The sequence below is a fragment of the Falco peregrinus genome, chromosome 13 (assembly GCF_023634155.1).
Source record: "Falco peregrinus isolate bFalPer1 chromosome 13, bFalPer1.pri, whole genome shotgun sequence".
NCBI lineage: Eukaryota > Metazoa > Chordata > Aves > Falconiformes > Falconidae > Falco > Falco peregrinus.
Window position 1 is genome coordinate 24,624,274 of NC_073733.1, and position 16,867 is coordinate 24,641,140.

General features: G+C 43.6%; 1 protein-coding gene across 3 annotated transcripts; it reads left to right on the forward strand.

The window, feature by feature from the left end:
• Positions 1-853: 853 nt before the first annotated feature.
• Positions 854-16,045, forward strand: ZC4H2 (zinc finger C4H2-type containing). 3 transcript variants are annotated; one of them, XM_005229160.4, is made up of 5 exons: positions 854-2,136; positions 7,649-7,820; positions 9,075-9,247; positions 10,368-10,530; positions 11,678-16,045. In XM_005229160.4, the coding sequence occupies exons 1-5, from the start codon at positions 2,084-2,086 to the stop codon at positions 11,789-11,791; spliced, it is 675 nt and encodes a 224-aa protein (XP_005229217.1). In that variant the 5' UTR covers positions 854-2,083; the 3' UTR covers positions 11,792-16,045. The 3 variants fall into 3 exon arrangements, with proteins under 3 accessions (XP_005229217.1, XP_027637074.1, XP_055674258.1); XM_027781273.2 differs by lacking the exon at positions 854-2,136 and adding an exon at positions 2,143-2,263; XM_055818283.1 differs by lacking the exon at positions 854-2,136 and adding an exon at positions 4,183-4,583.
• The last annotated feature ends 822 nt before the right edge of the window (positions 16,046-16,867 follow it).

Below are 16,867 nucleotides of genomic sequence, written 5' to 3' on the forward strand. Positions count from 1 at the left end.
TCAGGCCCCATCCCTTCTGCAGACAAGCCCTCCTGGCTGCCTACCCTTTTCCACTCTCAGTGACTCCTGCCGAGCGGTCCTCCTATGCCAGGACACAGCCTTTCATTTTTCAAGGCTCTCTGCCTTGAGAAGCTAATGCAGACACTTAAATCCATGCTCATGTGTGACAGCTCCTCCAGCCCCCTGGCCATCTTGAGAGGTCACAAAAGAAGCAGGAGCAGGTCAGTGTAGGGGCAGGCTATGCGCCACATTGGCAAGGGTAACTCAACTCCGATCAGGTCAAAACCCCTACCTCAAGGCAAGGATCTGCAGCACTTGGGTTGGTATGGAGACACCTTTGTCTGAGTAGTTTTTAAAAGCAACATGGAGGTTCCTCACCTCCCAGACGGCCTTTCCTGGTGAAGTGCTCTGTAGCCAGACATTCTACTGGAATCTGTCCTAAACTCTCCGTATTGCTCATTTGATAGATTACTTTTTAGAGTCCTCTCACAGCTGACCTAGTGGATTATTTGCTATGATGGTGGCTCTTCCCAACACCTTTTCCACACAGAAAGACTATTACTATTATTATGCGCTGCTGCTATACTGTCCTGTTTGCTAGGGTGCTGGAGCCAGAGCACAACACCCCAGTGGCTCACCCTATCTGCTTATTACCTCATACTCTAGTTTGCTAGTTTTCTAGGCACAGGTATTCATACATGAGGGAGACCACTTGCCCTTTAGTCCGCAACTGTAAATGCAACTGGCTCAAGACATTCAGTTCTGTGACTATAAGCCGTAACTTGAGCAGATCTACCACACACCATGTAAATACTATCTTGCATTCAGCCATCTTACCTTTTTCATTGCTCTCCTCTAAATTCTGTCCATCTTTATTTTTCACCTCCTTTCCAGAGTCCCAGACCAGACACCAGCAAGTCTGATCAGTGCAGAGTAGAGGTTAAGTACTTCCAGTGCTTTCCATATAACACTCCTCTAATATCTTCCAGAATAACTGCCCTGTTGTCATCAGCCTCACACTACTGACTGATGAGAGGTCTGCTATACCCACTAAGACTAAAGTACCACTGATTGTACATTTGCAACAGACAGAGGCGTATGTTTGCAGAATTTGGTTTTCCTACTGACTGTCTAGACCTTCAGGTTAACGTTCACTCTGATGCACTGAACTTTCAGCCCAGCACAACCATCAGAGCTGGTAACCTTCAGGGTAAATGCTTGGGCATATAGGTCATGAATTTACCCTGTGGATCCCTTAGGACAGATCCTGAAAGAGACCTTTTAAAGTGTTGAGATATAACTGTTACCTTCCTAACTTAAAATACAGTGTTTAGTACATTACAGTAGCTGAAGGAAAATAATGACCTGGCTGAGGAAAGGTTGAGAGCCTATTCATCAGGCTCTGTAAAGTGCTCTGATATCCTTGGCTAGAATATCCATAGAACGACAAATGGTTGCTTTCCTCAATCCAACAGTTTTATTTGCATTTTGTCTTTCTTTTCTATACTTACCAGTGCTACATAGAGTAGCAGAAATAAAAAAAGAAAACCCTAAAGAACAAAATGTGTCTTTTCTGGACTCCAGACACAGTCACATCACTATCATCTAGTATCATCTAGTAGAAACCAGCATTGTAGCAATGATGACTACAGCAGGCCTGTGTCAAAAAAGTTTTAAATCAAAATCGTGAACTCACTCAGCGGTCTCTTAGTGCATATTCTATAATTTTAAGGAAATGCTAAACATTGCACAGGTCTCAGGAGGCCTTCCGATCTTTGTGCACTCCCAACAACCTTTGACATAATGAGCTGTGACAAATTGATTTAAAATACAGTTGCAGGAAGAAGGGCAGCAAAGCTCTGCTCTGCCTTGTGGGTGTTGTAGTCTTTGGGCTGCTCGCTGCCTGGGCAGCCATCGGCAGCTGGACTCCAAGTCCCACAGCTCCCACTGGAGCCTACCGCACAGGCTCCGAGGCCGTGCGCTGGGAGGGGGTGACTACATTGTGTCTATTGTATGTTTTTTTCTTTTTTTTTCCCCGGCCTTTTGTACATTTCACGAGAGGTTTAAATCGGGAGCGAAAAGCATGGCAGATGAGCAAGAAATCATGTGCAAACTCGAGAGCATCAAGGAGATCAGGTACGTTTGCTTTGTGCCGCATCAGTTCCATGAAGCAGCTTTTTCCTCGGGGAAGCGGAGGAGTTGCATCCGTCTGAAAGTAGCTATTGTGCTACTGCGGGGAAGGAAACCACCGCTGGGCCGCACGGTAAGCGCTGAAAATGCGTTTTCCTGAGCAAAGAAGGAGCATCTGCGGCGGGGAGTCGCCGCGGGAATGCGCAGCCAAGGGCGGCGCTGGCCGCGCATTGCCCGGGCGTGAGCCCCGAGCCGTAACCCGGGGGGAGTGCGCGGCTGGGAAGGACGCCGCCCCCCCACGCATCCGGGGGAGTGGAGTCGAGCCGCGGGTGGATTTTTCCTTAAGCCCTTTGAATTAGTAGTTCTTCTTCCCGATGTTCCCTGTCACAGATCCGTTATCGTGGCCCACTCGCGGCCGCGACGGGCTGGGGAGGAGAAAGGGCTGGCGAGGCGGGTGGCGCGGAAAGCCGGGGGCGGCCCTGCGCCTGGACGGCACGGAGAGGGGCCGGGCCGGGCCGGGCCGGGGTATCCGGGCAGGGCCGGCAGGGCAGGGAGCGTAGGTCCAGCCCCCGGAAGGGTGCAGGGCTGCTCAGCTGCCGGGGGGACCGGACCCCGGCGGTCAATGCCGGGGGGCTCGGGCTGGGGGGCTCAGGCTCAGCTCAGTGCTGGGGGGCGTGGCCCACCCCCGGCCGGCTGTGCCCGCCTTCCCGCTCGCGGCGGGCGAGGGGACCCCGCGGCGGGGAGCGGGGCCATTGGCGGGGAGTTACGGGGAACGATGGGGCGGGCGGGGGGTGTGTGTGGGGGGGTGGCGAGCGGCCACCACGCCGGCACGAGGCGTTTCTGCCGCCCTCCGGACCCGCCGCAAGGGATGTCCGCATGCCCATACCGGGACTGGCGGGGGAAGTGGGCCCTTCCATCGGCCTCGGGTTGGGGCACGCCCGGCCTGGCTCCGGGCACGGACGTGCAGGGCTCAGCCCGCGCTGCCCGTCTGTCGGGGGTCCCGCCTCCCGCAGCGACACGCGTTACCGCCGCCGGCGGCGATCCTGGGGGCCGCGGGGAACACAGGCCATTGCTGGCGGCGCTGGCGGGGGGCAGGGGGGAGGCGCGGCTGGGGCCGGCCTTACCGGGGGGTACCGGCGAGCTCGGCAGTAGCGTGCAGTCGCCCGCGGGCCCGCCGAGGCGAACGGAGCGACAGCAAACCCCGCCGGGCCCGCGAGGAGGCGGCGCCGCGCTGCTCGGCTGCCGGGCCAGCGCTGCGTTAGCATCTAGATCCAAACACGGCCCACGACGCTGTGTGCTTCAATTATTACACCACTTAATTCAAATATCTCATTAAATTATCTTTTCAGAGAGAGAGGTACCCTGTATTTCGAAATTTATGGTACATTCGGTTTTCTGATAATACATTCAAGGGTGATGCATAAACTGTGATTAAGACATTCTGCTATTAGTTTGTCGCATAAGGGACTGTAAGGGCGATGTTACTAGCTTTAGTGTACAATGAAGTATCAAGACTGTTGCTTGAATATATTTTAAATAAGTCAAAAAGTCAGTTCTGCTTGCAACACTGATGTCAATTTTGAGTTTCCTTTAACAAAATCTGGTCAAACAAACCTATTTTTTCATCCCCAAATCTTTTAAAAGGAGCTTGCATGAATTCTTCTTGAAGAATTTCCTTCAAAATAAACGTGAGAAATTCTAATGTTTACAGACCCACCTTTGATAAATTTGGCAAGGCTTTATTTTAACCTGCATTCCATGTGTTATTCTACAGGCAGAGAGGCAAAAAGCCCTCACAATCGAAATCCAAGAACTTGCCTCTTCCTGTAGTTGATCTCTATCATTTATTAAAGGCCACTGGGCCGCATTTTCGACGGAATTCTGGAATCTGATTCTGAAAACCTGTATCTGTATCCATATGTATTGATACATACCGGTAGTTTGTAGTCAACGGAATACTGCTGTCAGTACATGTGTGCATATATGCCCACAATCCAAACGTATCTGCACATGCTTATTTAGATGCATTAAGTAGTTCCACAGAAGTAACCCCAGGCATAAAACTAAGCAAATACCTAAAGACTGGACCTCAGTGTTCTGACTGGGATGAGATGGAAGAGAATGAGTGTGAACTTATTGATGGCAGATACTAGTTTCACTGCTTAATACCCTATTGGCAGACACTTGGTGACTACTGTCATCAATGAAGTGTGAGAACTTAAATACAAGGGAAAAGGTGAGGGCAGAATTCATTAGGCAGCCTAAAAAATCACACTTACGGTTTCTGTTTTAAAATGTTACTGCAAGTTGCCTGATGCTGACAGGAAGAGTCCTGATTTGCGTGCACTTCCTCTTTCCTAATACCGAAATCCTATCATTTGGACTGAAACGATGCCCTGCAACTCATTTGTTGTAGCAGTTTGGCAGAGCATGTCAGCCAGTGACTAGTAACAGTGAGTAACCCCATCTAATTCCATTGTCTAGGTGAAGGCATGCCATAAATACAAGAGAGCAAACAGGGAGGAAACTGGGGACAAATACTTCCACTTTCAGTAATCAGAGCTATCATTACTAAATATATATTTTAAGCAAATAGGAACAATGAGATGATGAAAACAGGAGTAGATGGTTAGATGGGTATTTTTCAGTGGGATATTGCTACGTTTAAATAGGAAGGCAGAGAGGATCTCTTTTACTGATATAAGTCCAATACTTACATTCAGACTAATATATGCCATTGTACAGTAATCAACAGAACACCTCCAATGACATCAAAGATTACCATGTTGTCGCTATGTACCTGAATTCCATCTACATAAAGGCTGCTTCTGCACTTCATTCATAAAACTGTTACTAGTTGACTTATCATTTCATCAGCTGTTCTTTAATTGTAAGACACAGACTTTTCAGAACTGGAATAACTGCATAATTTTTTAAATAAATGTATGCTTACAGGTATACAATTCGTATTTTCTATAATAAACATACTGTATGAAACAATGTGAACTTTATGGTGAGCTACAGTACAGACATAATAATCATACCTACCAAATGAATTTTTATCAGATTTGGTTTTAAAAGTGTCTTCCACAATACCTGTAAATGTCTCTCAGTGACCTCTGATGTAACCTTACTTGTCATTGGCTTTTTCTGTATCTGTCTTTGGTCTGGTATTTCTGTTCTTAACAGTCATGGGTTGCCATCACCAATAGTAATCTGTATCTCCTACGACTTATTTATATAGGGGAAAGAGCTTTTACTGTTAAGATTATTTCTGAAGTACTAACACAAGGCAGAATTTTGTCTTATTTTGTTTTAAGGAAACAAGCAGCAGTCCCTCTGACCTTCAATTTTTCAGTCGTTCTGTTTTAAACTTCCTTCATTCATATTATCCCTACCAGGCAGCCCATTTTTGAATACATATTGAAGAAGTCATTTATGATACCAATTTTATCTCTTCCAGCTTTACAAACTCTTGAAGTGAGAGAGGGAGGAACCCTGGTCACATTACTAGCTAGAATACTTAGAGCAGATAACTGTAATTAGTTGTGCCAGGGACTGACTGCTTTCTGCTATGCTCTTCGGCAAATGGTGGAAGTCCATTGTGCCCGTGATGTCTCACACTCTGAGGCAAGGGTTACCAAAGCTAGGTGCATAAGCAGATACTGAACTCACAAAGATCAATTTGGAAACAGGAATGAGGGGACTGAGAGGAGGTACAACATCAGAGCCTCCCCAAGAGGGGCAGTGACAGAGGGTGGGTCTCAGCCAAATGAAACCAAGAATAAAATCTATACAGACACCTGCTATACATGTTAAAGAAGAGTCCTCAGTCTAGCTTTAAAACTTCTTTGGGAATTTTGGTTGGAGTGAGAGAAAACAGTAACTCTGTTAAAGCTCAGGATATATATATTCTCCTACTTTTACAAGTATGATACAGAATAACACTGAGATAAACTATCCATCCCTCAGTGCTGTGGGAGCCATTTCAGAAGGAGCCCTTGGGGACTGGGTACGGAAGCAGTTTGCACAGGGAACAAAAGCCACACGGAGGTTTAGGAACCCCCTTTCCTAGAAGCAGGTGACAGACCAGCCCCTTCCAGGGGGCTCAGTGCCTTCTGCTTCCATTAGAAATGTCAGACGTGTCAGCGGGAGCTAGTCAGCCTAGAGGGAAGGGAAGGCACACACCCAGGTCTAGGATCAGGTGAGAGCCCTCTTCTGGGATCTCATTGCTGATCTGAGAGGCAGCTTCCTATAATCTACAGACTGCATTCTGCAGTCAGCATTGCTGTCTGACAGTGAATTTGAATCCCACTCAGCCCCCTTTGCACTGGGATAGGAATAGGGTATTTATACATGAATGCAAACCTCTTCTGCCGCAGCCCCCTCTGACATCATGCCTGTAGGCAGCCCCCTGCATTATTCAGCAGTGCGCTTGGAAACCAATGTGGATCTATGTGTGCTAGCTGTTAGGTGACTAAAAAGCAATGCTACCTGCTTGTTTGCTTCACATGAGGTAAAGTGAGGAGTCCTGAGACTCTTTGGTTACACGTCTGAAACGTGACATTGTAGCCTCTTGTTAGAAACGTGTAAGTGTTGCTGCTACACTGGTTACCTAGGACCATATTTTAACTTCCAGTACAGGAAAAATAACTTAAGACCTCATCATTAACTAAATCTTAGGAACAAGAACAGTTTGTTCTGCTCTACATCTTGGACAAGTGTTGAATCACAACAGCAGTAGTTTGTTCTGCTGCTTAAAACTGATGATGAAAACACTCCTTGATTTTTGGCTTTGAAGAGAGAGATAAGGACTGAGTATCTAAACATTTTTGCTACGGAGATTGGCACAAATAGGAAAAAAAAATCAGAATGCAGGATATGGGCAGAAACATCTACAGATACATGACAGGTACTAGATCTTAGCAAAGAACCAAGAGAATGCAGAGGTACTTGCAAGCAGCACGTTGATGGCTAGCGTCATTTGAGTTTTTACTATTCTGGTGTGTCATTGCTCTGGAATTTTCTTTAACCTGACATTGAAGTTAGTATTTTAACAGTTCAGATTACTGTCCACGTAGTTGTGGTCAGTGTATATGACGCTATCATCACTTCCAATTCATTTTACATTTCTCAGGATCCTGTGCTAAACTTCCCAGATTTTCTGGATTTCTCTACTTTGTAACTAGGGTTTAATCTGAATTAACTGATGAAGTACAATTCTTATCAGTACAAATTCTCTGAATCTACAGTAACTGCTGAAGTCTGACAATGGACTCTTAATTTCATAATTCAGTACAAGAATTCTCATAGCACTGAAAAGCTCAGCGGAAGAGCTGGGATTGGAATTCAGTTCTCCCATTGCACCTCATCCTTTCTCAGATACATGATTAGTCTCCCTGTCTATTACAGTTATTACCTTCTTCCATCTTTTCCTATATAAAGTGACACCATGCAAATATATGTTACAGTGACTTACTGTTGTCTTTCTACATTTTTCATTATTACTGGGATCCAGGAATAAAACTTTGCAGATGGAAAAAATCAAGGCACGACTGAAAGCAGAATTTGAAGCCCTGGAGTCAGAGGAGAGGCACCTGAAAGAATACAAACAGGAAATGGACCTGCTGCTGCAAGAGAAGATGGCCCACGTGGAGGAGCTGCGACTGATCCATGCTGACATTAACGTGGTACGCAACAGTTCAGCTGCAGACAGCCTGACTAGGACGCAGCCCTCTATGAATCATTCCACAGGTTTTGGAATTGTGTGTATCAGTGAACTATCACTAGTTCAATGGTCTGGACTTTACACCACCATCCTAGGATCCTACAAAGAGTGAAAAGTAAATTTACCTCAGGATAATTGTTTTTTTCCTGTCTGTGTCGGGCAGGGTCTTTTGTAATGTTGGCATGGTAATCATTTGCACCAAGGGGATAGGTAACCAAGCTCCCCTGTGGCTGCAGCTTCAGCAGTAGGCACAGTAACATGGCTCTGGCAGTCCGACAGAAAACTGTCCTTCCCGTTAAGTCTTTTCTCATTTAGCACCTGGAAACAGAGAAACTTTGGCAGCTAGGCGGGACTTTTGATTGGAGGTTTTTGGAAGGAAAGAGATTTTGGTACATGGTATTTGTTAAGTTCTTAGTAAGAGCTGACCTTCATCACTACATGGAACCACCAAAGATTAAGAAGCACCAGCCTGAAGGGAATTAATACAAGTAAGAGAAAACCAGTTTATAGACAAGGAAGACCAGCAAATTAGAAGGGCTAAATGGGGAATATATTTTTGAACCTGCAATTTTTATGTAATGTTAGGGCACTTCCAGTGCTGACTGTACTGTGCTTTCTGGCTCTGAAAGTATCTGTGCTTTGTGCCAGAAGAAAAATATCTCCCACACTGTAAGCAAGTACAAGCTACATACTGGATGTGCAGACTACATTTCTTGATCACTTGAAATATCTCTTTCCCTACCCAGCTGCATAACCTCAGTCTCTGTTTTATCCTCTCCTTTTTCTTGTAAGAGACACAGGAACCTTTCCTTAGCTTGTTTGTTAAAACTTCTAACCATCAGTGTTCAGGTATCTTAGAAATACAGCAAATTATTCTAACTTTGATTTCTTTTTTAATCTCCCTTGAAAGTTTTCCATAGCTCCTCACTTGCTGACTTACCTGTAGCCTGTCTGCCTGCTTTTTCTGTTGTTCAGAAGATCATATAGGTTGAATGCACCTCTTTAAAATGAAAATGCATCTTGTATGTCACTTTGAGGTGTTTCTTCTTTGCCCTGTTTTCATCCTCCCAGTATCTTAACTCTTTACTATTGCATTATCTCCAATCTCTTCCAACTTGAGCAAGAAAAATCTCTTCTTTCTGATGTGATCTCTTGCTCAATCAGAGAGCTATTCAAGGAACAGTTCTTTAGAAGCATGCCCATCCTCCTGTTTCAGATGGAGAATACTATCAAGCAGTCTGAGAATGACCTCAATAAGCTCTTGGAATCTACTCGTCGCCTGCACGAGGAGTACAAACCCCTGAAGGAACACGTAGATGCTCTGCGGATGACTCTGGGATTGCAGAGGCTGCCAGATCTATGCGAGGAGGAAGAGAAACTGTCCCTTGAGTAAGTCTCCAAAGCAAACATTATCTGGCTTTATACTTTCTTTTGATGCTATGAGTTACTTTGTCATTTTACTTTTGTTGGTAGGTGGAAAAAAGAACTTAGGAGGTAAGCATGAAAACTGAAGTTGACAAAAAAGGGATGTGGGACCACATTATTTGATAACATTCAGTCTGAATTTGCTGCAAGTTAAATTTAGGTTATCCCGAGCTGCAAACTCTATGTATGACATGCAAAAATTCAAGGATTGTTGGTTCCCTAGATTTTTATACTGTATGCTGTTTTTTCTAGCAACATTTTTTTTTCCTGAAAATAATGGGGTTTTTTGCTTGTTAGCAAGCAGTTAGGAAACAGTACAAAACAAGTATCCTTCAGTTGGTTTGTGCTGCTGCTAGTCAGAATTTTACTTTTTGCTACATGCACGTGGCAGCATTTATCCATACACCTGTGACTGTCATCAAGGAAGTCTACCCTAGCTGTGGACTAGATTTGGATAATAAATCAGTTTCATTTTTACGTATAACCTAGGTGGGGGAGAGTGACAGAATTAGCTACTATTCAAAGAACAGTGTCCTTTGTTTAACAGATCGGTTTAAAATGCAAGTGATGTTTTAAGAAACTTACAAATGCCCAGCACATTTGGCATTATTTTCACAGACACACAATTTTCAAGACAGCTTTTGCATTTCTTCAGAAATACTGTTTTCTATTCCAGGCACCTTGACACTACAAAGAATGTATTAACCTACTGCATACAACAGTTACTCATTTTAACAGAATAAAACAAAAAAAAATTGTTTGACAGAGGTGCATCTAAAGCTGTTAAACACATATGTTGTCTATTTTATGTCCTATTAGATGTATATCTAGTTGTACACCAAGATACCTCAGAAGCTGACAATCTGGAATCTGGCTGAAGTGTACAAATGCAGAGGAAGATAGCACCGATTCCACTTACGAACCAGTCCAAGTGGTGTCCAAGTGTAGGCAATTTGATGCTAGTGGAGGAACACAATAGAAAAATGTATCCATCATTATACTTTAACACAAAATAGCCTTTACAAACTAATGGAATATTGCAGAAGATGGTTATATTTTTTTGCTTTGTTCTTATTTTGTCTAGCTACTTTGAAAAGCAGAAAGCGGAATGGCAGACAGAACCACAGGAGCCTCCCATCCCAGAGTCTCTGGCTGCAGCTGCAGCGGCTGCCCAACAGCTGCAAGTGGCTAGGAAACAAGATACCAGACAGACAGCAACGTTCAGACAACAGCCACCTCCAATGAAGGTCAGGAGATAGAATGTGCTGGGTCTTCTCTGTTGTCATTGGAATGTATTATGTTTATAAAGTTGATCAATAATTACAAAAAGGAAAAATTATGTGTCCCAATTCTGATTTTTCCTGCGGTAGTTCAAATCAAAAGCAGCCCCAGCAGACTTAAAGTAGTAGCGCCAGTCATCAAGGGTTAAGGACAAGGCTCGCTATTATCTGACTCCTTTATGAGTCGCCATCAGCAGAGAGGGAGGCAGTTCCTACTCTGGTGTTTTATGTGGGAGAAAGCACATGAGAAAAAAAAAAATGCCGGCCAAAAGAAAAACTAATAGCTGGGAGTTAATCCCAAATGGATTCGTATTAGAAGCAATGCACATATTTTATGAGGGAACTGATGGTACAAATTACCAGGAAAGGTGATTGTTTCTGCACTGCTTGGGCTCTTCAAGTCAAGACTAACATAGGGGTTAATTTAACCTAACCACAGGCATTTAAGTGACAGTTTTACTCAGCTCCTTCTGTAGTCAGTAAAAAGAGCTAGGTAATTCCATAGGGGGTATTCATCCCACCCAAGGTCGAAAGATTCACTAAGGAGGCAAACTGACAGGTACGCTCCATAGTCAGGCACTTACCATCTGGAGTTAGGCCATTGAAAAGCCTTTCTGAAAATAATACGCTTCAGTCAAATGGAACTTAGAGGGCTTAGTATGGAGCAAAAGGGGCAGAGTTCTGTGTCTTGCATTAAATACATGGAATCCATCTAATCATCTGCTCCTGGCTTGAATTCTGTGATACCGCGGCGGCTGGCCTTCACTGTAATTTCTCTGACTCAGTGAGCTATTATGCACGTAAACATCTTTAAAGCAAGCAGAACATTAATCACAAAACAGAATTTAATGCTAAAGTTATCAATACGCGCCTTAACTGCGTGTCTACTGAACTGTAGTTTCAATTCAGAGAGATACTCTAGTTTTCCGGTTGGCCCAAAGTTACTGTACATTCCAGAGACCTGGATGGATTACAATGTGGCATTGGTTTGCCTCTGAAGGCAGGCAGCCTTAAGTTATTTTTTTCTGTACTATGACTTAGAACATGATACTTGATAGGCCATATAACACCACCACTTAAGTGTTTGTAACGAGGCTGCAATGTTGTGTTTCAGGCATGTTTATCCTGTCACCAACAAATTCATCGGAATGCACCTATATGTCCACTCTGCAAAGCAAAGAGCCGATCTCGGAATCCCAAAAAGCCCAAGAGGAAACAGGATGAATGAAACCCAGATGACTGACAAGCAAACACGTGACCTATTCCAGTACTCTTCCAGCAGAACTGCAAACGTGGCCAGACTTTACCGAAGTGCAGGCTCAAGTATGACCAACACATTTTTTTCTATTTAATGCAGTGTAAGCACAATGTTCCTGTCCTAATTTCCTTCCAGTCCTTAGGATTTGGTTTTAGGAAAGTAAGTATTACTGGTGCTACAGTTTAACATTTCAATCATTCCATATTTTGGACTCCTAAACAAAGTACAATTCTTATGCAAGTATCCTAAATGCCAGGCTATTCCTATTGGCCAAATGTGACTACCACAAATGCTTTTATGTTCTTTTGAGAAACAGATGTTACTAAAAGGTTATTCTGTTTTCTTCTGATAACAGGAGACTATTTGAAGTGCTGAAATAGCAGACTGTCTGATTGTTCCACTAAAGGACAATTTTGTTTTCCAAGCTAGCAAGACCGCTTAGGTTTGGGTATCCAGTAGAGCTCTTTTTATACAGAAAATATTCAGAGCGAAAAAGAAATTGGTTATACAGGACATCAGTGCATTAAAGGACACATGCAAGTTTTGATTTACTGGAGTTTGATTGTATCACTCCCTCAAACTTGACTTAAAATTTGGAAGGGGAATCAAGTTGGTGGCTGTGTATGAATTTCTCAAAATAATGTAATTTGTGATGCTTTAATATCTTAACATGGTATTATTTTCAGCAGTCAGATGACTAATTGACTTAAGTACAAGGCTCAAATGAACTGTATTAGTGGCCCTCCTAGGCCCTACGGCCAACCAGCTCACTGTGCTTCTTTACGAAACATGCATGAAATATCCCAAGTCTCTATGCACACAGACTGCAACATCAGCCATTCTGCAAAGCTTCTGTTCCTGGTTTCTACAGCCAAAATCTCCCTTGGCAGACATATCCTCCACTGAAGCACAGGGAAGGTCAGTAACACGCGCCAGGAACAGCGTCAACTTAAAATTACATATTTCACCAGAACCACCTGGCTTTGGAGTCATTGCTCCTCAACCAAAATATCCTGTTTTTCTATCTTTTAATAGGTCATTTTCAAGCAAGCTCTATTTCAACGCAGGTTTTTTTCTTGCTTTGTATGTGTGGCAATAGAGCCCCGACTAAAGGCTATTTTAGACCACTCCCTGTATCAGCGTCTCCCCTTTGCTTCACCTCGCGTAACAACAGTTCCTCCAATGGAGAGGGCAGCAACCCAACTGCAGAGCTGGGGCTTAGAATTTACTCATGTCCAATCCCAGTTTTGTCACTGCCTTGGTTGTCTAAATTGATGTCAAGCATTAAATATTCTTTTTGCTAACTCCAGGAGGCATGGACTGCCTGCTTACATTCTTCTCTCTTTAGCCCAGGTTTTCCTCTACTACTATGCTGGAGTGGTTATACTGAGAACTTTGCTCGTTCAACAGGAAGAGCAGGGAAGCCCCAAGTCTCCAGCCAGAACTCTGCCAAATGCTTGGGACTGTAAAAAGCCACATTAACCAGTTTTGCTGCCTAAATCACATATGTCGCTATTAATTTCCCAACTATGCCAAAAAGTTTAAGAGTATTTTATTGAATATAGTCCTATAATGTATACCAAGTTCAGTTGGTAATTCTCCCATCTTAGAGTCTCATAGCCAAATAAATATCTGTCAGCAGCAGAGACAGATCATGGATCACACGCCCCTGAAAATAGGTGAAGAGCAGATCTTGCTAGCTGAATGGCTGGGGTTCAGATTCTGTGAGATAGCAGTAACAAAGGATAGCCTGACCCCACGCTCCAAACGGCAGCAGTGCGCAAAGTCTATCGTTATGTATGCTTCCCAGCACAGATAGTGGATTCTACTTTTAAATGTCAGAGCTGGCACATGCTGCGGGCCCTGTTCAGAACAACTCCTATTGAGTTTAAAGAAAAATGCACACAGAGTTTAAGGACAGTATATGGACTCCCCCAAAGTGCATGCATGAGAGCAGCATACTTCAATGACAACTGTACGTAGATTTCAGTAGTGACAATGGAGAACAGTCTGCAATGAAGTAGCGCAAATAGGAGGATAGATGTGTAGAAACTTCGATTTACAGTTCTGAAATAGATGGGGTTAGTCATAGCTGCTCTCACTTCACTGTTACTTTGCCAGATCCTTTCTTGGGAGATGTCTAGAGCTCTAAACTGAAGTGTTTTTAAGGATGCACCATTTACTACTTTAGTGTGGCAGTTTTTGTATTTTTACTTTTTTAAACTAGTCTCTTGTGCCCTTGTGTTTAACAAGGTTTTTTTTTTAAAAAAAAAAAAAAAAAGAAAAAATGTGAATATGACATACTGTGTTTGTATCAATCATACACTAGCGTTTACAAATCTGTTTTCACATCCTTTTCAGAGTTCTGCCATATGAATAGCATGTGCTGCTGAGAATGAGCCTAACTGAATACGAGTCAGCAGTGTGCCCTGGCAGCCAAAAGGGCCAGCCATGTCCTGGGATGGTGCATCACGCACACATCACTAGCTAGCTAAGGGAGGTCACTGTCCCATGCTACACTGTGCTGGCACAGCCCCAAGCACTGAGCACAGTTTTGGATGCCTCAACATAACAAGGACATCAAACTATTACAGTGTCCAGAGGAGGGTGACCAAGATGGTGAATAATCTCAAGGGCCAGACTTATGAGGAGCAGCTGAGGTCACTTGGCTTGTTCAGCCTGGAGAAGGCTGAGGAGTGCCCTTATCGCAGCCCGTACCTTCCTGGGGGCAGGGGACATCGGAGGGGGAGGTGCTGGTCTCCTCTCTCTGGTGACCAGCAACAGGGCACAAGGGAATGGAATGAAGCTGTGTCAGGGGAAGTTCAGCCTGAACACGAGGAAAAGGTTTTTCACTTGAGAGGGTGGTCAGTTACTAGAACAGGCTTCCCAGGGAAGCAGTCACAGCACCAAGCCTGTCAGAGTTCAAAGAGCATCAGGACTATGCTCTTAGTCATATGGCTTAGTGTTAGGTAGTCCTGTGAGGAGCAGCGAGTTGGACTTGATGGCCCTTATGGGTCCCTTCCAACTTGAGATATTCTATGATTCCAATTATTTCAAGGAGACAAAATCTGTGTTACATATTGAAGGAATCCTGGGGGTGGGTGGGGGGTGGTGGTGAGCAAGCAAAGCACCTTCTTTCATAGGGAACCAGTATTCTCCCCTTTTCCCTCACAGGCTAATTAAGGAAGTGTAATTGAAGAGCTCTTCTTGTAGCAGCCCCACGCCCTTTTCCCCCAGGCATCTTTCCCAAGAGACTAGAGGGATAATTGTGAAATACTTACTTATTGGGTTTTAGTCAGAGGAGGAAGCTGTTTGAAGTACAGTTCTTATCACAACTCTACCGCATTTTTGCTCCATGGAACAAGAACGGCCTCTTCCTTTGTATGCAGGATTCTTTGAGGATACTTCTTCACTTGTCTTAAATTAATTCTTATTTGGGTTAAATTATCTTAATAGCCACAGAGACCCTTCTCAAAGTTTACAAGACTTGTATTACTAAAATCTGGTTTAACCCTGGCTTTGTCATTCCCTTTTCAACGGGTATTCAAGCAACAACATCATCACCAGATTCTTTTGTTACAGAAGGTTTCCAGCCTTTTTCTTGCCTCAAAGGATAGCACCACTGTTCTGCAACCAAACAGTCAAACAAAACAAACGAACAAACAAAAAAAAAAATCACTCGCCCCACACCCCACCTTAAGCTCATACTAGAAGGATGTGAACCCTCTACTGTGTCTAAAGGCTTTGCTGTAGTAATTTTTGTACCCAACCTGGGGTAGATCAGTTGTTTAAACTTTAGTGCCAAGGACCCCATTAACTATAGAGAAAGTGTAAGACAGAATTTAATACTCGCACCTCCTGAATTCGACTTTAGCTTTCTAAACAGCACACTGACCAAGTGAACCTGCCAGTGGCTTCAAGTTACAGAATCTAATTTAGAAACAATAGCCATTTGTGTGTTACTCTAAATGGGAGACTGTTCAAGAAATTAAGACTTAGATGAGCACTTTAAATAAAAGTGCTTTCATTTATTTTACAGTTTTCTAATTCCTCCAACATAGGTTTTCATTTTAGCATTTAGGTATTCTAGCAATATCTGGCGTTTTCACTGGCTTCTGTGTTTTAAATACTTTACTCCTGTGCCCAGTAGGAGTAACAGTGTGCTACCCATTTCATTTGTCTGTACAGTCCTTTTTAATAAATGTTTGTTTCATGTCGTGCTTTCTTCCTGCAGAGTATTTTCACATCTGTTATTTGCTTATGCTACTAAGCAGCAGCCAAATCCTGAGAGGTAACACCCAGCTCTCTTAATTTTACAGGATGTTATTAGCCACAATTCCATTATATCTCCACAAAGTTTCTATAAGGGTATATATGGGGAAATAACTATCCACTCTAATGAGCTTTACAAAACAGAAAAGAAAAGGAGATAGCAAGGCACATTTTAACCTAGCCAAACTTCTCAGTCACATTTCTGGAATGCAGACTACTGTGTGCCTAAGCTCTGCAATTTCTGCGTAGGAGTCAAAGAAACCATGTCTAACTCTCCAAACCAGGTACTTCTGAAACAAACCTATCCTCTGCTACCGCTGGCTACTAACACTGGAACCGGATAGTTTGCGTGCATAAAATTGCCTGATTTGCACTTGCAGGTGTCCAATTATGAAACTCAGACCCAGAAGAGTAACAAGAAAATCATGTCCCTGTGCTGCAGTTCAACCATTGAAAGCTCTGACTGGGGCATTTATTTCAGTTTTTGACCAATTCACAGAGCTTCAGCTTGAACTAGTTCCCAGTCAAGTTAAACCAATTCAAACCAAAAGATTCTTAGGTGAGAACAAGTGTTACTCAGACAAGTTTCAGTTTAAAGAGTTATATCCAACCCCTTCTGTCAGGTGCTAGATTGCAAAGAGGCCAAAACTCAGATATATTCTTCACAGTTCCTGACCACTGAGGAACCCTATTTTGTTTCGATCCCTAAAGTTAAATTGAAAGCAGTGAGACACACAGTTCTCTCTCTGATTTAAGGTGGGGGATAGCTGTCTT

What these genes read in the sequence shown, in the direction of transcription:
- ZC4H2 (XM_005229160.4), top strand. Translation starts at nt 2,084, where the DNA reads ATGGCAGATGAGCAAGAAATCATGTGCAAACTCGAGAGCATCAAGGAG. An exon ending in GAGAGCATCAAGGAGATCAG is followed by an intron (nt 2,137 to 7,648) that starts GTACGTTTGCTT and finishes ACTGGGATCCAG; the next exon opens with GAATAAAACTTTGCAGATGG. An exon ending in GAAGAGAAACTGTCCCTTGA is followed by an intron (nt 9,248 to 10,367) that starts GTAAGTCTCCAA and finishes TATTTTGTCTAG; the next exon opens with CTACTTTGAAAAGCAGAAAG.